This window comes from Sus scrofa, unplaced genomic scaffold (genome assembly GCF_000003025.6).
Source record: "Sus scrofa isolate TJ Tabasco breed Duroc unplaced genomic scaffold, Sscrofa11.1 Contig2453, whole genome shotgun sequence".
In the NCBI taxonomy this organism is placed as follows: Eukaryota; Metazoa; Chordata; class Mammalia; order Artiodactyla; family Suidae; genus Sus; species Sus scrofa.
Window position 1 is genome coordinate 55,900 of NW_018085094.1, and position 25,094 is coordinate 80,993.

Genomic DNA, 25,094 nt, shown 5'->3' on the forward strand with positions numbered 1-25,094 from the left:
AAGAAAATGGGGTACATATAAACAATGGAATACTACTCAGTCATAAAAAGAACAAAATAATGCCATTTGCAGCAATGTGGACAGAACTACATACTCTTATACTAAGAGAAGTCAGAAAGAGAAAGATAAATACCATATGATATCACTTATATCTGGAATCTAAAATATGGCACAAATGAACCTTTCTACAGACAAGAAACTCATGGACTTGGAGAACAGACTTATGGTTGCCAAGGTGGAGGAGGAGGGAGTGGGATGGACCAGGAGTTTGGGGTTATTAGTTGCAGACTATTGCATATGAAATGGATAAGCAATGAGATCCTGCTGTACAGCACAGGGAACTATATCTAGTCACTTGTGATGGAACATGTTGGAGGATAATGTGAGAAAAAGAATATATATATATATATATATATATATATATATATATATATATGTATGTATGACTGTGTCACTTTGCTGTACAGCAGAAATTGACAGAACCTGGTAAATCACTGTAATGGAAAAAATACAAATAAAAAAAGGAAACAGATCTCTGTGGTCTAACAGACACTGAGTTCAAAAAGGACAGAGTGAAAATACTGAAGGAATTAAGAGCAAAGAGAAATGAATTAAGATCAGATATGAACAGTAATGCCAATCACTTTAGAAAGGAACTAGAAAATATAAGGAGGAGTCAAGAAATATTAGAAAATTCATTTGCAGAGACACAAGCTGAGTTAAAGGCACCGAAGAGCAGAATGAATAATGCAGAGGAACAAATTAGTGACTTGCAAGTTAGCATAATGGAAATCACCCAATCAGGACAGCAGACAGAAAACAAAATGAAAACACATGAAAGCAATATAAGAGATCTATGGGATAATATAAAGCGGGCCAATCTATGCATAATAGGGATTCCAGAAGAAGACAAAGAAAAGGGGATTGAAAATATATTTGAAGAAATTATGGCTGAAAACTTTCCAAATCTTACAGATATTAAGATATAGGAAGCATAGAGCACCCCAAACAAGTTGAACCAAATTAGGCCCATGCCAGAACATAAAATAAAAACGGCAAAAGTTAAAGAGAGGATTCTAATGGCAACAAGAGAAGAACAAAGAGTTAATTACAAGGGACCCCCCCCCCCCATAATGCTATCAGCTGATTTCTCTACAGGGACACTACAGGCCAGAAGAGAGTGGCAAGATACATTCAAAGTTCTCAAAGGGAAAAATCTGCAGCCTAGAATACTCTACCATCAAGAATATCATTTAAAAGAGAAGGAGAAATAAAGAATTTCTCTAACAAACAAAAACTAAAAGAGTACAGCAATACTAAATCCATTCTAAAAGAAATACTGAGGGAGTTCCCTTCGTGGCTCAGTGTTTAACTAACCTGACGAGGAACCGTGAGGATGTAAGTTTGATCCCTGGGCTCGCTCAGTGGGTTTAGGATCTGGCATTGCCGTGAGCTGTGGTGTAGGTCACAGATGCAGTTTGGATCCTGTGTTGCTGTGGCTGTGGCACAGGCTGGCAGCTGTAGCTCCAATTCGACCCCTAGCCTGAGAACTTCCACATGCTTCAGGTGTGGCCCTAAAAAGCAAAATAATAATAATAATAATAATAAAAAAACAAAACAAGTACTGAAAGGGCTCCTCTAAGTGAAAAAGTAAGAAAATATAGGATGGAGGAAATCACAAGTGGAAAGCAATCCCTTAAAATAAGCCAGTATATAGTTCTAAAAGCAAATAAAAACCTATTGTAAAAGTGGCAATAAACACAAGGAACAGCAAAGGATAAGCATGAAGATGTTAAAGAAGGACATAAAAATCGTAAAATGTGGGGAAGGAAAGTAAGAAAATCTAGAGTCTGTTTTTTAGAATGGGTTTGAGCCTATATGACTATCAGGCTAAAGCAAGCAGATATAGGAAGGGGTTAACATGCTTGAAAAACAGGGCAACCACAAATCAAAACCAAACATCATATCCATAAAAACTAAACAGAAGAGGACTCAAGTATAAAATAAATCATCCAAAAAAAAAAAAAAAGGAACAAAAGAGAAACATAGAATCAACTGAAAGCAAGGTTTAAAATAGAAATAAATACATATTCATCAATAATTACCTTAAATGTCAATGGGCTTAATGCTCCAGTCAAAAGACGCAGAGTGGCAGATTGGATTAAAAAACCAAGAGCTTACAATGTGCTGTCTACCAGAGATTACCTTAGGACAAAGGACACATATAAATTGAATGTGAGAGGATGGAAAAAGATATTTCATGCAAATGGAAAAGACAGGAAAGCAGGAGTTGTGATACTCATATCAGACAAAATAGACTTTAAAATGAAGGCCGTAAAGACAAAGATGGACACTAATGATAAAAGGATCCATTCAAAAAGAGGATTTTTTTTTTTTTTTGCAGATTTGGTTCTCACTTAAGATCCAGTAAATTTATTTATTTATTTATTTATTTATTTATTTATTTATTTATTTATTTATTTATTTATTTTTGTCTTTTTGCCATTTCTTGGGCCACTCCCGCAGCATATGGAGGTTCCCAGGCTAGGGGTCAAATCGGAGCTGTAACCACCAGCCTATGCCAGGGCCACAGCAACTCGGGATCCGAGCCGCGTCTGCGACCTACACCACAGCTCACAGCAACGCCGGATGGTTAACCCACTGAGCAAGGGCAGGGATCGAATCTGCAACCTCATGATTCCTAGTCGGATTCGTTAACCACTGCGTCATGACAGGAACTCCCCAAAAAGAGGATATTACATTTGTCAATACATATGCCCCTAATAAAAGAGTACCCATATACATACAACAAATACAAACAGACATAAAAGGAGAAATTGATGGGAATACAATCACAGTAGGAGATTTTAACACCCCACTCACATCAATGGACAGATCCTCCAGACAGAAAATCAATAAGGCAACAGAGATCCTAAACAACACAGCGGAAAAGAAAGACTTAACTGATAGTTTCAAGACATTACATTCCCCCAAATTAAGAACATTCATTCTTTTCAAGTGCACATGGAACATTCTCAAGGACTGACCACATTCTGGGGCACCAAACTAACCTCAACAAATTTAAGAGTACAGAAATTGTTTCAACTATCTTCTCTGACCACAATGGCATGAAACTACAGAAATCAACCACAGGGAAAGAAATGAAAACAAACTGACTACAGGGAGACTAAACAACATGCTACTAAAAAACCAGTGGGTCAATGAGGAAATCAAAAGGGGAATTAAAAAATACCTCCAGACAAATGATAATGAAAACACAGCCATTCAAAATCTATGAGATGCCAAAAAAGCAGTGCTTAGAGGAAAGTTCATAGCAATACAGGCCTTCCTCAGAAAAGAAGAAAAATCTCAAATCAACAACCTAACATACTACTGAAAAGAATTAGAAAAAGAAGAGCAAAGTCAGCAGAAGGAAGGAAATCATAGGGGTCAGAGAGGAAATCAATAAAATAGAGATTCAAAAAGCAATAGAAAAAAATAAAACCAATAGCTGGTTCTTTGAAAGGGTAAACAAAATTGACTCTGGCGAGACTCACCAAGAAGAGAAGTAAAAGAACTCAAATAAACAAAATAGGAAATGAAAACAGATAAATCTCAAAAGATACTGCAGAAATACAAAAAACTGTAGAGAATACTATGAACAATTATATGCCAAAGGAGAAATCTCAGTGGATACTGCAGAAATACAAAAAAACCACAAGAGAATACTGTCAACAATTATATGCCAATGAATTTGACGTTAGAAGAAATCAACAGCTTTCTGGATACTTACAGTCTCCTGAAATTGAATCAAGGAGAAATAGATCAATTGAATATACCAGTCACTAGAAATGAAATTGAATATGTAATAAAAACAGTCTCTACTAACAGAAGTCTAGGACCAGATGGCTTCACAGGCAAATTCTATCAAACATACAAAGAAAAAATTATACCCATCCTTCTTAAACTTTTCCAAAAGGTTGAAAAAGAAGGAATAATCCCAAAGACATTCTTTGAATCCACCATCATCCTAATACCAAAACCCAAGATATTACCAAATTATAGGCCAATATCTTTGATGAATATAGATGCAAAAATTCTCAACAAAATTTTAGCCAACCAAATCCAACAACACATAAAATAGATCATATAACATGACCAAGTGGGATTTATCCAAAGTTCACAAGGACGGTTCAACATATGCAAATCAATCAACGTCATATGCACCACATTAACAAAAGAAAAGTCAAAAACCACATGGTCATCTCAATAGATGCAGAAAAAGAATTTGACAAAATCCAAGATCCATTCATGATAAAAGCTCTTACCAAAGTGGGTATAGAGGGGACATACCTTAACATAATAATGGCCATTTATGACAAACCCACAGCCGATATAATACTCAATGGAGAAAAGCTGAAAGCTTTCTTGATAAAATCTGGAACAAGACAAGGATGCCTACTCTCATTACATTTATTCAACATGGTGTTGGAAGTCCTAGACACAGCAATTGGACAAACAAAAGAAATAAAAGATATCCAAATTGGAAGAAAAGAGGTAATACTGTCACTCTATGCAAGTGACATGATATTATATATATAGAAAACCCTAAGGACTCCACACAAAAACTGATCAATGAATTCAGCAAAGTAGTAAGATACAAGATTAACACTCGGAAATTGGTTGCATTTCTGTATATAACAATGAAATGTTAGAAAAGGAATATAAAAATATAAATACCTTTTAAAATCATACCCCCCAAAATTAAATATGTAGGAATAAACCTGAACAAGATGGTGAAAGGCTTATATGCTGAGGATTATAAAACATTAATCAAGGAAATTAAAAAGGATTCAAAGAAATGAAAAGATACTCCATGCTCCTGGATTGGAAGAATTAATACTGTTAAAATGGACATACTACCCAAAGTAATCTACAGATTCAGTGCACTCCCTATCAAATTACCCATGACATTTTTCACAGAACTGGAACAAAAAATCCAAACATTTATATGGAACCATAAAAGATCCAGTTTTGCCAATGCAACCCTGAGGAACAAAAAACAAGCAGGAGGCATAACTCTCCCAGACTTCAGACAATATTACAAAGCTACAGTCATGAAGACAGTGTGGTACTGGCACAAAAACAGACATCTAGAACAAAAACAGACAATGGAACATCTGCACAGCCACAGCAACACTGGATCTGAGCTGCATGCAACCTACATTGCAGCTTGCGGCAATGCCAGATCCTTAACTCACTGATTGAGGCAAGGGACTCATTGGAGACAGTGTTGTGTTCTTTACCTGCTGAGCCACTATGGAAACACCCAAGTCTCCTTCATTTAAAAAAAATTTTTTTTTTTGTTTTTCTGCTTTTTCTAGGGCTGCTCCCGTGGCACTATGGAAACACCCAAGTCTCCTTCATTTAAAAAAAATTTTTTTTTTTGTTTTTCTGCTTTTTCTAGGGCTGCTCCCGTGGCACACGAATTGGAGCTGCAGCCGCCGGCCTATGCCAAAGCCACAGCAACACGGGATCCGAGCCGCATCTGCAACCTACACCACAGCTCATGGCAACACAGGATCGTTAACCCACTGAGCAAGGCCAGGGACCGAACCCGCCACCTCATGGTTCCTAGTCAGATTCGTTAACCACTGCGCCACAATGGGAACTCCCTCCTTCATTTCTGAACATAAGGCTTTGAGAAAGGATTTTCCAAAGTTTAAAAAACATCTCTTTGAACATGGCAAGATAAAGAACCAACTGCTAAGATGTTTTTCAGCTAAATTTCTTCACCTTAGGATTTTCCATCATTCTTGTAGAACTAAGTTTTATAAAGTAAATTTCCTGATATAAGGGATTCAGATATTCCTTAACTTTATGAATGTATTAATTCTTCATGAATTTATTTTCTATAATGCTTTTTATAAATCATTTTAGGAGAAGAACACCTTGATCTCAAATATCTGGTTAACATAAGCTTGTCAGTAACGGAGCCAATACTTAAGACTTTTCTAACTTCTAAAGCTGCTTCAGCCCAGAACCCATGATGGCACGTGTGTATAGGTTCCCTCCAGAGCCTACACCCAAGCATTCACTTCCTGTCTCCTCTGCTGCCTCTCCCAGTCCATAGCCCACACCTTTCACCTGGGCCACCTCAGTAACTCCTAACTCGTTTCTCAATGCCACTATCCAATTTCCTAGCCACCTGAGCTAACGATCTCTCCTCTGCATGAACCACGTCAGGCTGTTCACTTCCAGAAGGCCTGTGATGGCCTACTGCTGCACCACAATAAAAATCAGTCTCTTATCATGACTGCAAGGACCCAAACGGCCAGGCCTCATCTACTTCATCAGATTCATTTCATTACCTTCATCTTTCTTGGACTGCAGTCAGTCTTCTCTGCCAGGCTATCTTGATCTTCACACATCTCTGCCTGCCAGCCTTGCCACCCTGCCCCTTCACAAGCCTCAAATTACTTTAGATGTCAATATAAAGTTTCCTCTTCAGAAAGGCCCCCTTTGACTACACTTGCTGAATGAAACTCTTCTGCTTTTTATTCTGTAAAAATGGTTCACTGTTTATTTTCCTCAAAGCACTAATTTCAACCTATAATTTTAAAATATGCATGTTTACTTTTGTATTGTGTCTCTCACTAGAGGGTAAGATCCACATGGCCAGGAAATTTGTCTAGCATACATATAGTAGGACATAAATAACTGTTGAAAGAATTAATAATTTTTCAGTGCCTCTTATGTCTTTTTTTTTTTTTTTCCTTTTTTGGCCGCCCTGAGATAAATGGAGTTCCCAGGCCAGGGATCAGATCCAAGCTGCAGCTGCAACCTATGCTGCAGCTGTGGCAATGCCAAATCCCTTAACCCACTGTGCTAGGCCAGGGTTTGAACCTGAGTCCTGGTGCTGCAGAGATGCTGCCAATTCCATTGTGCCACAGTGGGAACTCTGCCTATTACATCTTTTTTTTTTTTTTTTTTTTTTTGTCTTTTTGCCTTTTCTAGGGCTGCTCCTGTGGCATATGGAGGTTCCCGGGCTAAGGGTCTGATCAGAGCTGTAGCCACCGGCCTACGCCAGAGCCACAGCAACACGGGATCCGAGCCAAGTCTGTGACCTACACCACAGCTCACGGCAACGCCAGATCCTTAACCCACTGAGCGAGTCCAGGGATCAAACCCGCAACCTCATGGTTCCTAGTCGGATTTGTTAACCACTGAGCCATGACAGGAACTCCATCTGCCTATTATGTCTTAATGCATATTAATGACTTCTTCCATGAATGTAGATCACATTCCCTACACCTTCTCAGGTTCCACTCTCACCATTGTTCTATTGTTTGTCAACTGCTTTGCCAAAGCTTTGGTACAGGAGTCAGACCAGGAAGAGGATTTCTTTATGGATTATTTCTCTAGAAACTGATGCCTGAGTTAAAGGGGTAAAAGGTTGGCCAAATTCACTTAATGCTCCAATGCAACAATGCCAAAGAGTCTGAGAGGCAGTTTCACTTGGGCATCTAACATATATTAGTGTATAATAATAAACTTCTCTCCTTAGCTCAGGTTTATTCTCAGTTGTTTTGAAAGTGGTTGCTTCCTTGTACACCAATTGCATATTTCAATCTGAACATAACAAGCTACTGGAATAAATATTATGGCAAGAGGAATGCTAATAGTGTATGAGGTTCTCTTCAGTTTAATGCACAAACTTCTAAGGCCCAGAATTTCCTCCAACCACAGACATCAGCTGGCCTGAACCAGACATGACTGCCACACGCTTGTGCAGCTGGAAGAGTAGCTAACCTTTCTCTTAGTCCATCAAAGTTGAGTCAACCAGCAAACTAAGTTACAGTACTCTAACACAACTCTGACTAATGTTACAATTGATTTATGAAATTAAAATGCTGAAGCTGACTAAAAATGAAATCACGATGGCTTCACTGCACACTACAGGGCTTGAGACCCAGGTGCCAGAGACAGATTTCATTTTTTCTTTTTTATCTTCTTATGGCCACATCTGTGACATGTGGAAGAAACACAGGATCTGAGCCACGTCTGTGACCTATACCACAGCTCACAGAAACACCAGATCTTAACCCACTGAGCAAGTTCGGGGATCGAACCCAAGTCCTCATGGATACGAGTTGGGTTCATTACCACTGACCCACGATGGGAACTCCATCAAGCCAATATTTTAAAAAAATTATTTTTCATATGTTTTGTGTTGCTCGGTAATAAGCATTTAGAGAAGGATTTCTTATTAACAACTGTACTGGTCTAGTTCCAAGTATATGAAAAAATCTTTCTGATTCATGATAAAACCAAGAGGTCAATTGTGTAAAGCATCAAAACAGGAGTAGAGCATAATATAAATGAGGAGGAGAGGTCACACTAACATTTTCAAATAAAAGTTCATCCTTGGACTCAGAATCAAGAAGTACACTAGCTGGGGCTTGGATGCCAGTGTCCTTGATGCTTCCTTTTCATTCTCCCTCCAGACCCACTGTCTGGGGATGCTGCTATGAGAGAGCCAGGCTTCTCCTTGACTTAGGACAATACCCCTCTATGATTTCATAATCAAGTGACACAGACTCTATCTCACATACTTAAGTGGAGAAATTTCCCTTCATTCCTGAAAAGATGTACTTTATGAAATGAGATACGACCTGACAAGATTCTTAAAAGATCTTTTTAAAAAATATTGATCATCTATTTCTTGGTGACATCTGGGAGACATTTTGATATGAATGGTAAAAATTTTAAATATCCCATAAATGGAGCAAAACCAAAGCCAAACCGATTCATCTTACCTTAGTCTTCATGCTCGGTCTTTTGAGTGAGGGTGTTTGTCATCTCAGCAGGGTTCACTCACTCCTTTCCTTTTTCTTTTTTTTGCTTTTTAGGGCCACTCCAGCAGCATATGGAGGTTCCCAGGCTAGGGCTCAAATCGGAGCTGTAGCTGCAGGCCTACACCACAGCCACAGCAACACAAGATCTGAGCCGAGTCTGCCACCTACACCACAGCTCACGGCAACGCTGGATTTTTAACCCGCTGAGCAAGGTCAGGGATGGAACTTGCGTCCTCATGGATGATAGTCAGATTTGTTAACCACTGAGCCCTGATGGGAACTCCATGTTCCCTTCTTTTCTTACCTGGTCTGCTTTTGTGTGGTTTCCTCATCACAGAAGTTGTTTTTTACCACACAACGGTGATTTACCCAGCAAACTATCACCTACCTTTTCTTTTATAGTGTCACAGACATTGTGCTGCTTCTTCTCACTGAAACTCCAAATACTGCCAAATCTCAGCACCCTCTTAGACTGGATACCTCAGGGTGAGGGCCTAAGTTTTCATTAGGCTATAAAAGCTGGCAACCCCTATTTGTCATATCTGATAAAACACCAGTTTTAAAATGCCACTCTGGTAAATGGAAAAAAGCCTACCTCTCTTGTAGAATAAGTTTGTTCTCTTTCTTCCAAAAGTCTTTAAAGTCAGAGCTGAATTCATGCCAGATACTGAAGAAAACATTTGGGGACACCTCCTTCTCTCCGATTTTTGGTCTCATGAAGAAATATGCTGTGGTCTCCAAAAAGCTGTCAAAGCACACACACGCAGACCCACACACAAACAAGCATAAAAGCTGTGATTACTTTCCAATATGAGATATTCTTTTTCCATTCAAATGCTGATTTCATTCATGCAGTTATTAACCAGAAGGACTCAAGGCACTAATAGCACTTCTCTTACAGTTTCATGTTAGAGTTTTTGGACATAGATATTAGCAGCTGACAAGAGTCTTCCATATGCTAATATCCACCTATTTTCAGAAGTAATCACTATGTGTCTGACACATTTCAGAAATGAAACTGTAATCCATTTGGGACATGTGGGAGGTGGTGGCACTAGACTTTCTTTCTAGACTCTAAAACAAATTAAATATGAGCATTTTGCCCCCAAACTAGTATGTACTATATGTGTATATTATATTGCTTCTATACTATTTGGCTTCTTATTGTGCTGGTGGGAAAAATAAAGCAACAGTCCAGGGAGATGCTAACAAAGGTTCCCCTTGGAGATCATGGCAATGCCACTGAGTGGGTACCAGTGGGATAGCCAGCACTGTACCAGAGGGCCGAGAGGGCCATTCTCCAGAAAGTGGCATTAGAGGCTGCTTTGTGTTACAACTACACAAAGTTTAAAAAGGGTTACTTGACAAAGAACATACACCTAGTAAATGGTAGATTCATGACTTAACAAAAGTCCTCCTGTGGACAACACCCTAAAAAGGACTGACGCCAATAAAGCCCCGGCAGCTTGTCATAGTGTGGCCAGAGTTGCTGCAAAAGGTGTAGCAAATACCTCTTTTTTTCCCTCCACTTTGGTCAAGGCCCAGCACTACTTCTTTTTTTTTTTTTTTTTTTTGCTTTTTAGGGCTGTACCCATGGCATATGGAGGTACCCAGGCTACGGGTTGAATCGGAGCTGTAGCTGCTGGCCTATGCCACAGCCACAGCAACGCAAGATCCAAGCTGCATCTGCAACCTACACCACAGCTCACAGCAACACCAGATCCTTAACCCACTGAGCAAGGTAGGGATCGAACCTGAGTCCTCACGGATGCTAGTCAGATTTGTTAACCACTGAGCCATGAAAGGAACTCCACCCAGCACTATTTCTGCCACACCAGCTAAAGTTGGACTTAGAGAACCCTGAAGTAAATTTCAAAGGCAACCTGATTTTGGCATATTGTTTGATTAAAAATATGTGTATGCACATACACACACACATCTGTGCATGTATTCAGCTTGTCGTATAGCTGATTTCAAATCCCTACTATGAAAAAACAATGTGAAAAATATCTCCTTGAGATGATCATTTAAAAAATGAGATGTGTGGGGTAAATTTGCTCAGAAGAGATCAAGCATCACACACAAAATCAAAAATTCACTCCTGGGAGTTCCCATCGTGGCGCAGCAGAAACGAATCCGACTAGGAACCATGACTTTGTGGGTTACATCCCTGGCCTTGCTCAGTGGGTTAAGGATCTGGCATTGGTGTGAGCTGTAGTGTAGGTCATAGATGTGGCTCGGATCTGGTGTTGCTGTGACCCTGGTGTAGGCCTGTGGCTACAGCTCAGATTAGATCCCTCACCTGGGAACCTCCACATGCCATGTGTATGGCCCTAAAAAGACAAAAAGGAAAAAAAAATTCACTCCTAACTATGGGTTACCAATGTGGGGCTACTCTGTTCTGTTTTTAAATGTGCTTTATGGCTCTCTCTGAGCAGCAAGATTCCCAGGGATACCAGCTTTTAGATTCCAAAGGGAGATGACAGCACTGATTTGATCAAGTGTGTTATTCTCAGGAATTTATATATTTCTCCCTAGTTGGCCTGGTAGGAAAAATGACACAGTAAAATCAAGCAATCCTAAGGAGTCAGGCTGTGAAGTGGCTATGGCTGCCATAAGCCGTGGTCATGATATTAGAATGTGTCCGTAAGATGTGTTCATGGTTTGAGGACCGCGGGAGGGGAGATGGCAGAAAGTGGAAATAGTCACATTTTATTAAAACTGACAAATGTACACAATATGTCCCTCCTGGGAAAACCAGTCATCCTCCTTAAATGCCTAAGATTATTTATGAGCTGCTAGTCTGAAATGAGGTCTCAAAGCCTTTAACTATCCATTTATTCCTTTTCATCATTTCTCTGATACTTATGCTTCACAAAATTGATCATTACAGACCAAGCCAGTGCATTTGGGCAGACATATCCAAGTTGTAATAGCCAGTCATCCACCCAGCCATCTTACACCATTTTAAAAGTTCTATCATGAGGTATAAAGGAAAAAAGATAGGATTTAGAATGAGATAAACATAAGATATTGAAATCAACATAAGATATTGAATCCTGACTCTTGGACTAGTTATATGAGCAAACCATATAACTAGAATAGGATTTAGAATGAGATAAACATAAGATATTGAGATCAACATAAGATATTGAATCCTGACTCTTGGACTAGTTATATGAGCAAACGATTTAACATCATTTTGACTCGGCTTTTTCATTTGTAAAACAGAGATTATTATAAGCAATAATATGGTTTTGAAGTCCCATAAAAATGGATTTCCAAAGTATTTGTTAAATGTTTTAACACAATTTATTTTATTTTATTTTATTTTATTTTATTTATTTATTTATTTTTTGGTCTTTTTAGGGCCGCACCCGCGGCATATGGAGGTTCCCAGGCTAGGGGTCCAATTGGAGCTGTAGCCCGGCCTACACCAGAGCCACAGCAACGCAGGATCCGAGCCGCGTCTGCAACCTACACCACAGCTCACGGCAACGCCGGATCGTTAACCCACTGAGCAAGGCAGGATCGAACCCGCAACCTCATGGTTCCTAGTCGGATTCGTTAACCACTGCGCCACGACGGGAACTCCCACAATTTATTTTATATTGCATATTATATTACAAATACTGAATATTAAAGAAATATATATTTCCTGATTTTTTCCCTCTAAATTGCATCTAATTTAATCAGGCCCGATTTATTAATAGACACACATGTGATCATGTACCCTATGGATATTTTTGAGTTAGTGGCATGCACAGAGGCTTTTGATACTAGTGACAACTATTCTAAAAGTTGGACATTTTCCTCTTGGCTTTGTCATAACTGCCCACATAGTTTTAAGCAGGTAACAATTTCTGAGCTCCAGTTTCTTCATCTGTAAAGTGCTATGCCTTTACAGCACTATGCTTGCTTTTCAAGGTTGTCATGAGGATTAAATGAAAAGTACCTTGTAAGACATAAACTAAATTTACATGTTAACTTTATAACACTTAAGCATCTTTTACAAAAAATGCTTTGTGTGAAACTTTTTAAGTTTTTTAGACAAATCAGCACTCTACAGTTGACTTAAAAGTGTGAAACCAATTAATAGCATGATTCTCCATGAAGAGAACCTATGTCCATAGCCATTTCTGTGGAAATGGCTGCAGTGATGGAACAAGTGTCACCTAGGAGTGTGACCCAGAGAATGAAGGGTTGACTGAGGACCACAAGTGCTGTCCCAACTGCATTTAATCACCCAACTCCCAGAATAACATGTGAGTGCTTTTCAGAAATGACTAAACAAATAATAGGGCTGTAATGCTACAAGTTGTCAAAGTACCTTGGGTTTCAGAGACATTTGCAGTTAAACAATCCTGTCTAGCACTAGGCGGCATTCAGCTAATTCAAACTTTTATGACATGAAAGACATACATTTAGAGAGTGGGTGATAGGGTTATGTTCCATCCTTTCCAAATTATCCCCTTTATCTAAATCTGAAACCAGGAGGGTCCCATCCACCATATGGCAATACAGGACAGATATCCTATCTCAGACTTTTCTCTCCACATAGACTGTTCTATGAGACTCTCAATATAACCCTGGCACATGAAGGGTTGATGGTAAAAAGAACTGCGGTTATAACACTAAGAAAATGCACCAGGTGCAATAAGAGACACTCCAGAGGACACCAAAAAATCAATAACCCTATGTTCTAGACTGATTGTTTCTTCATGGTGTTTTTTTTTTTCTTTTTCTTTTTTTTTCTTTTTAGGGCTGTACCTGTGGCATAAGGCATTTCCCAGGTTGGGGGTTGAATCAGAGCTGCAACTGCTGGCCTACACCACAGTTTGTGGCAACACTGGATCCTTAACCCACTGAGCGAGGCCAGGGATTGAACCCATATCCTCATGGATACTAGTTAGATTCATTTCTGCTGCACCAGGATGGGAACTCCTGTTAGTCCCTTACTTCTATTTTTTTTTTTTTTTGTCTTTTTGCTATTTCTTTGGGCCACTCCCGCGGCATATGGAGGTTCCCAGACTAGGGGTCGAATCGGAGCTGTAGCCACCAGCCTAAGCCAGAGCCACAGCAACGCGGGATCCGAGCCGCGTCTGCAACCTACACCACAGCTCACGGCAATGCCAGATCGTTAACCCACTGAGCAAGGGCAGGGACCGAACCCGCAACCTCATGGTTCCTAGTCGGATTCGTTAACCACTGCGCCACGACGGGAACTCCCTAATCCCTTACTTCTAATTTGTCCTTCCATCTCCATTTGGTAACCAGAAGTTTGTTTTTTATGTCTTTGAGTTGGTTTCTATTTTGTACATAGATTAATTTGTATTATTTTTTAGATTCTACATGTAAGAGATATAAAGTTTGTCTTCATCTGACTTCACCTAGTATGATAATCTCTAAGTCCATCCATGTTGTTGCAAATGGCAATATTTCATGTTTTGTGGTTGCATATTGCACTATGTATACACATATATGTGTGTATATATATACACACACACACACTATATACACTATAAACACATCACATATTTTTTCCTTTTTTTAGGCCCACACCTGTGGCATATAGAGGTTCCCAGGCTAGGAGTCTAATCAGAGCTATAGCTGCTGGCCTACACCACAGCCACACCATGCTGGATCCTGAGTTGTGTCTGTGATCTATACCACAGCTCATGGCAACGCTGGGTCCTTAACCCACTGAGCAAGGCCAGGGAACGAACCTGCAACCTTATGGTTCCTAGTTGGATTCGTTTCTGCTGTTCCATGACGGAAACTCCCACATCACATATTCTTTTTTTTTTAATATAATGATTTTTCCCCTTATAGCTAGCTTACAGTGTTGTCAATTTTTTACTGTACAGCATGGTGACCTAGTTACACATACATGTACACATAATTTTTTCTCACATTATCATGCTCCGTCATAGTGACTAGACATAGTTCCTGGTACTACACAGCAGGATCTCATTGCTTATCTGTTTCAAAGGCAATAGTCTGCATCTATTAACCCCAAGCTTCCAATCCATCCCACTCCCTCCCCTCCCCCTTGGCAACCACAAGTCTATTCTCCAACTCCATGATTTTCTTTTCTGTGGAAAGATTAATTTGTGCCATATATTAGATTCCAGATATAAGCGATAGCACATGGTATTTGTCTTTCTCTTTCTGACTTACTTCACTCAGTATGAGAATCTGTAGTTTCATCCATGTTGCTGCAAATGGCATTATTTTGTTCTTTTTTATGGTTGAATAGTATTCCATTGTATATACATATATATCACGTCTTCCTATCCATTCATCTGTCGATGGACATTTGGGTTGTTTCCATGTCTTGGCTATTGTGAGTAGTGCTGCAACGAACATGCAGGTGCACGTGTATTTTTCAAGGAAAGTTTTGTTTGGATATATGCCCAAGAGTGGGATGCTGGGTCATATGGTAGTTCTATGTAGAGTTTTCTGAAGTACCTCCACACTGTTCCCCATAGCCACATCACATATTCTTAAGCCAATCATACCTTGATGGGCACTTGGGTAGTTTCTATGACTTGGCTATTATAAATAGTGCTGCCATAAACACTATCTTTATATATATATATATATATATATATATATATATATTTTCAAATTATATATTTTATATATATCTTTTCAAATTAGCGTTTTTGTCTTTTCTAGATATACACCCAGGTGTGGGATTGTTGGATCAAATGGTAGCTCTACTTTTAGTTTTTTAAGGAACCTCCATAATGTTTTCCATAGTGGCTTTACATTTTCAACAACACTGTGTGAGGGTTCCCTTTTCTCCACACCCTCTCCAGCACTTAGTATTTATAGGCTTTTTGATGACAGCCATTCTGAATGGGGTGAGGTAACACCTCACTGTGGTTTTGATTTGCATTTCCCTAATAATTAGTGATTTTGAGCATTTTTTCATGTGACTGTTGGCCATCTGTATGTCTTCTTTAGAAAAATGTCTATTTAGGTCTTCTGGCCATTTACTGATTGGGTTGTTTTTTGTTAGATAACTTGACAGAGATTATATTAAATCTGTAGATTGCCTTGGGTGGTATGGCCATTTTAACAATATTATTTCTTCTAAACCAAGCAAATGGGATATCTTCCCATTTCTTTGAATCATATTCAATTTCCTTTACCAATATTTTATGGTTTTCAGAGTATAGGTCTTTCACCTCCTTGGTTACCCAAGTTTATTCCTAGGTATTCTATTTATTTTGCCACAATTGCCACAATTTTAAATGGGATTTTAAAAACTTTCTCTTTCTGATGTTTCAATATTAGTACAAATAAATACAACAGATTTCTGTATATTAATATTCTATCCTGTTACTTTGCTGAATTCATTTACTAGTTCTAATAGTTTCTGAGTGGAAACTTTAGGATTCTCTATAGAGTATCATGTTATCTCCAAATAGTGACAGTTTTACATTTCCTTTTTCAATTTGGAAAGCTTTCATTTATTTTTCTTGTCTGATAGCTGTGGCTAGTACTTCCAATACTATGTATAATAGAAGTTGTGACACTGGGCATTCTTGCATTGTTCCTGAATTTAGCAAGATGGCTTTCATCTTTTCTCCATTGAGTATTATGTTGGTTGTGGGTCTACTGTAAATGGCTTTTATTATGGTGAGATTTGTTCCCTCTATATCCACTTTGGTGAGAGTTTTTATCTTGAATGGATGTGAATTTTATCAAATAATTTTCCTGCACCCATTGATATGATCATGTGGGTTTTCTGTTTTTTGCCAGACCTGAGGCACATGGAAGTTCCCAGGCTAGGGGTTGAATTGGAGCTGTAGCAGCTGGCCTACACCACAGCCACAGCAAGGTGGGATCTGAGCCATGTCTGCCACATATACCACAGCTTATGGCAATGTCAGATCCTTAACCTACTGAGCAAGGCCAGGGACTGAACCTGCATCCTCATGGATACTAGTCAGATTCGTTTCTGCTGCACCATAACAGGAACTCATCTGTGGTTTTTGTCTTTCCTTTTGTTAATATGGTGTATCACATCAATGAATTTACGCATGCTGAACCATCCTTGCGACCCTAGAATAATCCACCTTGATCATGGTATCTGATCCTTTTCATGTGTTGTTGGATTCGGTTTGATAATATTTTGTTCAGAATTTTTGCATCTATATTCATCAAAGATATTGGCCTATAATTTTATTTTTTTGTAGTGTCTTTGTCTGGCTTTGTTATCAGGATCATGGTGACCTCAAAGAATGAATTTGCAAGTGTTCCCTCCTCTTTGATTTTTTTTTGGAATAGTTTAAGCAGTATTCTTTTTTTTTTACATGTTTGGTAGAATTCCCTGTTGATGCCATCTGGCCCTGGATTTTTGTTTGCAGGGAGTGTTTTAAAATTACAGATTCTATTGTACTTCTAGTGATTGGTCTGTTCAACTTATCTTTCTTCTTGATTCATTTGTGACAGTATAAATATTTCTAGAAACTCATCCATTTCTTTTAAATTGTCCATTTGTTAGCATACAAGTTATGTTCACAGTATTCTCTTATGATTTCTTGTATCTCTGATGTTTGTAATTTCTCCCCTTTCATTTGTTATTTTATCTGAGTCCTCTCTCTTTCCTTTTCAGTTAGCCTAGGTAGAGGTTTGTGATTTTGTTTATCTTTTTTTTTTTTTTTTAAACCCAGGGAGTTGGAAACAGGATGGTGGAGTAGAGCACTTGAACCCACCTCCTCTCATGAAAACACCAAAATCACAACTAACTGCTGAACAACCACTGACAGAAAGACTAGAACTGACCAAAAAAGATATTTGATATCCAAAGACAAAGAAGTAGCCACAATGAGATGGTAGGAGGGGTGCAATTATGATATAATCAAATCCTATACCTGCAGGGTGGGTGAGCCACAAACTGGAAAATAATTATATTGCAGAGGTTCTCCCACAGGAGAAAGAGTACTTTTTTTTACCTTTTTTTTTTTTTTTTGCTTTTGTTTTATAGGGCTGCACCCATGGCATATGGAAGTTCAAAGGCCAGGGGTTGAATTGGAGCTGCAGCTGCTGGCCTACTCCACAGCCAGAGCAACGGGAGATCCAAGCTGTGTCTGTGACCTAGATCATGGCTCACAGCAATGACAGGTCCCCACTGAGCAAGGTCAAGGATTGAACCTGCATCCTCATGGATACTACTCGGATTAATTTCCACTGTGCTACAAGGGGAACTCCCAGAGTGACAGTTCTGAGCTCCACATCAGGCTACCCATCCTGGGGGGCTGGGACTGGGAGGAGGAGCCCCCAGAGTTTTTGGCTTTGAAGGCCAGTGAAGCTTGATTGAGGGAACTCCAAGTATCTAGGGGGAATGGAGACTCCACTCTTGGAGGGTGCACACAAGGCCTTATGTGCACCAGAACCCAGGGCAAAAAGCAGTGATTTCATAGGAGCCTGGGCCAGACCTACCTGCTGGTCCTGGAGGGTCTCTTTTGGAGGAGGGGGTAGCTGGTGGTTGAGGTATCAGGGAGTACTCATTGGCATGAGCTCTCCAGGAGGTGCCACTTTGACACTAAGACCTGGCCCTGCCCAACAGTGCTGGGAAGCCTCAGGCCAAACAACCAACAGGGCAGGAACAAAGCCCCACCCATCATCAGACAGGCTGAGGAAAGTGTTCCTGAGCCTGCAGCCACCTCTAAACACACCCCATGACACAGCCCTGCCCACCAGAGGGCCAAGACCTAGCTCCACCCACCAATGGGCAGGGACCTGTCCCTCCCTGAAGGAAGTCTGCACAATCCCCTAGGCCAACTTCATCCACCTGGGGGCAGACACCAGAAGCAAGAGGAACTACAATACTCTAGCTTGCAGAATGGAGACCACAAACACACAAAGTCAGGCAAATTGAGATGGCAAAGGAATATGTTCCGGATGAAGGAACAAGATAAAACCCTGCAAGAACAACTAAGTGAAGTGGAGATAGGCAATCAAACTGAAAAATAATTCAGAGGAACGTTAGTAAAGATGACCCAAGATCTTGGAAAAAGAATGGAGGCACAGACCAAGAAGACATAGGAAATGTTTAACAAAGAGTTAAAGTATAAAGAACAAACAGAGTTGAAGAATACAATAACGGAAAGGAAAAGACATAGGAAATGTTTAACAAAGAGTTAGAAGATATAAAGAACAAACAGTTGAAGAATACAATAACTGAAAGGAAAAATATACTAGAAGGAATCAGTATCAGAATAAATGAGTCAGAAGAATGGGTGAGTGATCTAGAAAACAGAATGGTGGAAATCACTGCCATGGAATAAAATAAAGAAAAAAAATGAAAAGAAAGAGGGCAGTCTCAGAGATCTCTAGGACAACATTAAATGCACCAACATTCATGTTATAGGGATCCCAGAAGGAGAAGGGAGAAAGAGCCTGAGAAAATATTTGAAGAGGTTATAGCCACAACTTTTCAAACCTGGAAAAGGAAATGGTCACCCAAGTTCAGGAAGTGCAGAGAGTATCCATACAGGACAAACACAAGGAGGAACATTCCAGGAGACATATTAATCAAATTGACAAAAAATTACAGACAAAGAGAAAATACTAAAAGCAACATGAAAAAAGCAGCAAATCATACAAGGGAATCCCCATGAAGTTATAAGCTGATTTTTCACTAGAAACTGCAGGCCAGAAGGGAGTGGCATGATATATTTAAAGTGATGAAAGGGGAACTCCTACAACCAATACTACTCTACTCAGAAGGATCTTGTTCAGATTGGATGGAGAAATAAAATGCTTATAGACAAGCAAAATCTAAGAGAACTCAGCACCACCAAACCAGCTTTACAATAGATGCTAAGGGAACTTCTCCTGGCAGAAAAGAAAATGCCATAACTAGATGAAGAATATAAGATTCCATCTTAGAGAACTAGAGTAAAAAAAAAATAAAATTTAAGCCCAAAGCAAGCAGAAGAAAAGAAATAAAAATTAGAGCAAAAATAAATGAAACTGAGAAAAGGAAACAGAAGGAAAGAATCAGAAGAACCAAAAGCTGAGTTTTGGAAAAGATTAATAAAATTGATTAAATTCTAGTCAGGCTAAATACAGAAGAGAAAAAACCCACAAATTAGTAATAAAAATCATGAAAGAAGGGTTATTACTAATCCCATGGACATTTAAAGGAATGTTATGAATAATTCTTTGCCAAAAATTTTGATAACTTAGATAAAATGAGTGGATTCTTTGAAAGACATATCAACTACTAGATCTCTCACAGAATAGATAATCCAAAGACACCTATATCCAATAACGGAATTAAGCCAATAATTAATAACCTTCCAAAAAGAAACTACAAGGTCCAGGTGGCTTCTCTAGTGAATTTTCTACCAAATATTTATAGAAAAAAAGAATCTTTTCCAGAAAGTAGAAGCAGAAAAGCATTCCTAACTCATTCTATGAAGTCAGCAATTGTCTAATACCAAAACAAATGAACGAAAAAGTAAAGGCCAGTATGTCTTTTCAGCAGAGATACAAATATTCTCAACAAAGTACTAGCAAATAGAATTCAACATGAATAAAAGAATTATACATCATGACCAAGTATAGTTTATCCAAGTTATGCAATATGGTTCAATATAGTTCCCACTGTATCCATGAAGATGTGGGTTTGATCCCTGGCCTCACTCAGTGGGTTAAGGATCTAGAGTTGCTGCAAGCTGTGGTGTAGGTCACAGCCACGGCTTGGATCCTGTGTTGCTGTGGCTGTGGCATAGGCCAGCAGCTGCAGCTCTGATTTGACCCCTAGGCTAGGAACATTCATTTGCTGCAGGCAGCCCTAAAAAGCCAAAAAAGAAAAGAAAAGAAAAGAAAAAAATGTAATCTACTACATCAACAAGCTAAAGAAAAAAATATGATGATGACACTGATGCAGGAAAAACATTTTGCAAAATCTAACAGCATGATAAAAACTCTCAGCAGGAGTTCCTGTTGTGGCTCAATTCTAACCTCTCAGCAAATTAGGAACAGAATTTCAATTTGATAAGGAACATCTACCAAAAAACCTTATAGCTAACAGTGTACTGAATGGTAAGAAACTGAATGCTTTCCTCCTAAGAATGGTAATAAGGCTTGGGTATTCTCTCTTTAATTTGTATTTCACACCATGCTGGAAGTCATATCTAATGTAATAAGACAAGAAAAGTAAATGAAAGGTATACATATTGGGAGGGAAGAAATAAAACTATATTTTCAGATGAATATGTTATGTAGAAATGCCAAAGAATCTACAAAATAACTCCTGGAACCAATAAACAAATATAGGAAGGTTGAAGGACACAGGTCAGTATACAAAAATTCTGTTACTTTCTTATATATCAGCATTGAACAAGTAAATTTTAAAACTGAAAAATATATAATTTATGATAGCATAAAATACATGGAATTCAAAGGTATAACTCTAACTGCAGATAGAAGATCTGGAGTTCCCGTCGTGGCGCAGTGGTTAACGAATCCGACTAGGAACCATGAGGTTGCGGGTTCGGTCCCTGCCCTTGCTCAGTGGGTTAAGGATCCGGCGTTGCCGTGAGCTGTGGTGTAGGCTGCAGACACGGCTTGGATCCCATGTTGCTGTGGTTCTGGCATAGGCTGGCGGCTACAGCTCCGATTCGACCCCTAGCCTGGGAACCTCCATATGCCGCGAAAAGATCTATGAGGAAAACTACAAAACTCTGATAAAGAAATCAAATAAGATATGAATAAATGGAGAGATAGTCTATGAACTATAGGAGTAGTCAATATTGTGAAGACTCTAGTTCTCCCACTTAAATTGATTCATGTAATCTCAATAAAAATCCTAACAATTTATTTTGTGGATATTGATAAACTGATTCTAAAATTTATATGGAAGATGCAAAAGAACTGGAATAGCCATAATAATACTGAAAAAGAAAAACAAAGTTGAATCCTTCACACAACCCAATTTTAAGTCTCATTATAGAACTACCAGAATTGGGACAAGCAGTAACAGAGCAGACATTTATATCAATGAATAAGAGTGGAGTGTTCAAAAACAGGCTCATAAACATACTTCACTGATGTTTGACAAAGGAACAAAGGCAACTCAATGGAGAAATGACAGTCTCTTCAACAAATGGTGCTGGAGCAACTGGATGCTTATATGCAAAAAACAAACAAAAGGAACATAAACACAGACATCACATCTTACTGACAGGCGCACATGCCTGAATGTGCACAAACACACACACCCCTAAAACACTGATCAACAGCTTGTGGTGAGAAAAGTTAAATAATTTGAAGGTGTTATATTATTTGGGGAAGGTGCAAAGATATGAAATAAATACCTTAAGTATTAGTCAAAGGTAGTAAAAATAAGAGAAATAAAATGTCTCATTTCTATGGCAGCCAGGAATATGTATCTTCAGATCTCCAAGGTTCCAAATGCAGAAAATAAAAATGACCTAGGTAGGGTCTTAGCTGCTGTGCTCTGAAGTCAGTCACTTCACTTGCACAGAGGCCTGGGGTTGCTCCCAGATAATGAGTGAGCACAGGAGGGATAGTGGTGCAGGTACAATCCTGGGACACATAAGGCTCTTCTAAAGGGCGGCTTTAGCTCAAGGACTTTCAATCAGCTTTGCCAAAACATTCTTGGAACTGCACTGCAGTCAAAGACTTTTGCTATCCAGGCTTCCTTCTTTCCCTCTCCTCCATGGGGGTTGGACTGGCATCCAGGTCTAACAGCTGTCCCAGCTTCCTCTGGCTCCCTTCCTGTTTTTCCCAATAAATCCAATCTTGCCACTTGCTTCTTAGAGAGCCTGAAATAACCTAAGTGCAGCCACAAGGAGTCTGAGAAAATAAGCAGTGAGATGAGGTCTTGGACAGATTTATTCACCACCCTACAGTCCTGGCTGGTACATGAAACAGACTCTGGCACAGTAGAGGCAAGATCTGCTAATGATACCACCAAAGGTAGCCTAAGAAAATGTTCCAGTGTGGCAATGTCCTTGCAGGTGTGATGATTCAGGCTATCAAAGATACAGTGCGAACACTGCCACATGGACAGAGGAGTTGGCTGACTATGGCTAAGCTGGATTGATATCCTGCAGAGAGATAATGAGAGACCCCAGGAATTAACAGACAGTTAAAGACTACTAGGGGCTCCTTGGTAGTCTGGAAAGAGGCAGTTGTCTCCTAGAGTGAAAGAACAGAAACAGATGAACAACAAAGAGAAGCTTTAATAGCCATATTAGAGCCCCAGAGACATTTAAAGGCAGAGCCAAACAGATCTGCTAAGCCAAAGTCAGAACCCTGGTTAATGGAGGCAAACTATTGCCTTTGGAATAGATAAGCAATGAGATTCTGCTGTATGGCACTGGGAACTATATCTAGTCACTTATGATGGAGCATAATAATGTGAGAAGAAGAATGTATATATGTATGTGTGACTGGATTACCTTGCAGTGCAGTAAAAAATTGACAACACAGTAAACCAGCTATAACGGAAAAAAATAAAAACCATTAAAAAGAAAAAAAAAGTCGGAAGGCAGAGCCTGGCAGTGAAAGGGACCGGGGCCAGCTATGCCTACAGGACCACCCATAGTAGTCAAGTCTTCTACAACAGAAGGACCAATGCAGCCCTATCAGGGATACCCCTAGAGCACATAGCTCTGGTGTCCAGAGGGGAGTGTGCTGCTGGGACCTCCAGGATGTCTCCTACAGAAGGCCACTTCTCCCAGGTTGGGAAATGTAACCAACCTACCAGATACACAGAAGTAAAAACAGCAAATTAGGCAAAATGAGATGACAGAGGAACATTTTCCAAATGAAGGAACAAGATAAAGCACCAGAAGAACAAAATGCAGACAGGCAACCTACCTGGTAAGAGTTCAAGGTGATGATGGTAATGATCAAAGAACTTGAGAGAAGATTGGATGAACAGAATGAGAAATTAGTTTTTAACAAAGAGTTAAAAAAATATAAAGAATGAAACAGAGTTGAAGAATATAACTGAGTTCCAAAAAGCAGACTCAAGCAGTTAATGATTAGAGAAGCAAGAAAATGCAGAAATAGAAAACAAGAAAATTAATAGCATGAACAACAGTTCAGTCACAAATCAGAGTCACAGGACCCTCAGTTCCTCCTTGAGTTGTTTTGCAGGAACTAAATATCCTTTCCCAAGTGGAGGACAATGACTATATGTTGACCACAAGCTCAAAGACTCCAGACTGGTTGGAACCAGAAGACTGATGATTGAGATTCCAGAAACATCACCCTGTTACCTCATCACCAAGGAGACAGAAGAATGTCTATGACATGATTACGTACTCTGTGACTCTTATCCCTAATCAGACCTTTAAACCCTTGCATGAAAGCCTTGGGAGAGCTGGAGTCCTTTGAGCATGAGCTACCCTCTCTTCTTGCTTGGCAACCTGCAGTGAGTATTGCACTTTCCTTTACCACAACCAGAGTCAGTAGATTAACTTTGCTGTGCACTGGGTGAGCAGGCTCAAGTTTGGTTTGGTAACAAAATGAGCTAAAATTTCATCTACCATTATTGTAAATTAATAGATAATGGCTAAATTAATAAATAATGAACTAGCAGTACAAGGCTGTTACTGAGAAACACAGCAGAAAATACAAGAGTAAACAGCTAGGAGAAATGCAAGTGGGTGTAGGGGAAGGGTGGGGCAGGAGGCTGATGCTTTTAAAAGCCTGATGGTACTAATTGACTTATTCAACTATGTCTATGTTTACAACCTTAAGAGAAAAACTGATTGAAAGTAAAATGAACCAGAGAAGCAATGTATGCTTGGAAAATATGAAGTTAATGGTCAAGATGAAAAAAATTTTCCTCAATTAACTTGACTACTACATATCCTTTGTAATTTGTTATTTAGAAGAACATCAACAATGAATCACTTAGAAGTAAGAAAGAAAAAAAAATTGATTTTCTATGGCTATGATGCTTGCAAAGCTTCCTCCCATTTAAAACCCTAAAAATATTTCCCATTATTTTCTTCTGGTTAAAGTTTCACTTTTAATGTTTATTTCCTTAACCCTTTTGTAATTTATTTGGTTAATGGTCTGAGGTAGAAATCTAGAAATCTAGACCTACTTCTGCCAGAACCTCATTAACCTAAGGTTGATTTCCCCCTTCTCAATTTTAAGACCTTGTTCCACTATTTCAAAATGCCTTCATTTTGCTGTTGTCACTGTCAATTTTCTTGATTCCTAGAT

General features: G+C 39.2%; 1 protein-coding gene across 1 annotated transcript in view; it reads right to left on the reverse strand.

Moving 5' to 3' along the window:
- Positions 1–25,094, reverse strand: part of FMN2 (formin 2) — a 308,540-nt gene that overhangs the window by 9,795 nt on the left and 273,651 nt on the right. Inside the window, 1 exon segment of the mRNA XM_021081836.1 lies at positions 9,454–9,603. Within this exon segment, the coding sequence (XP_020937495.1) occupies positions 9,454–9,603 (150 nt within the window).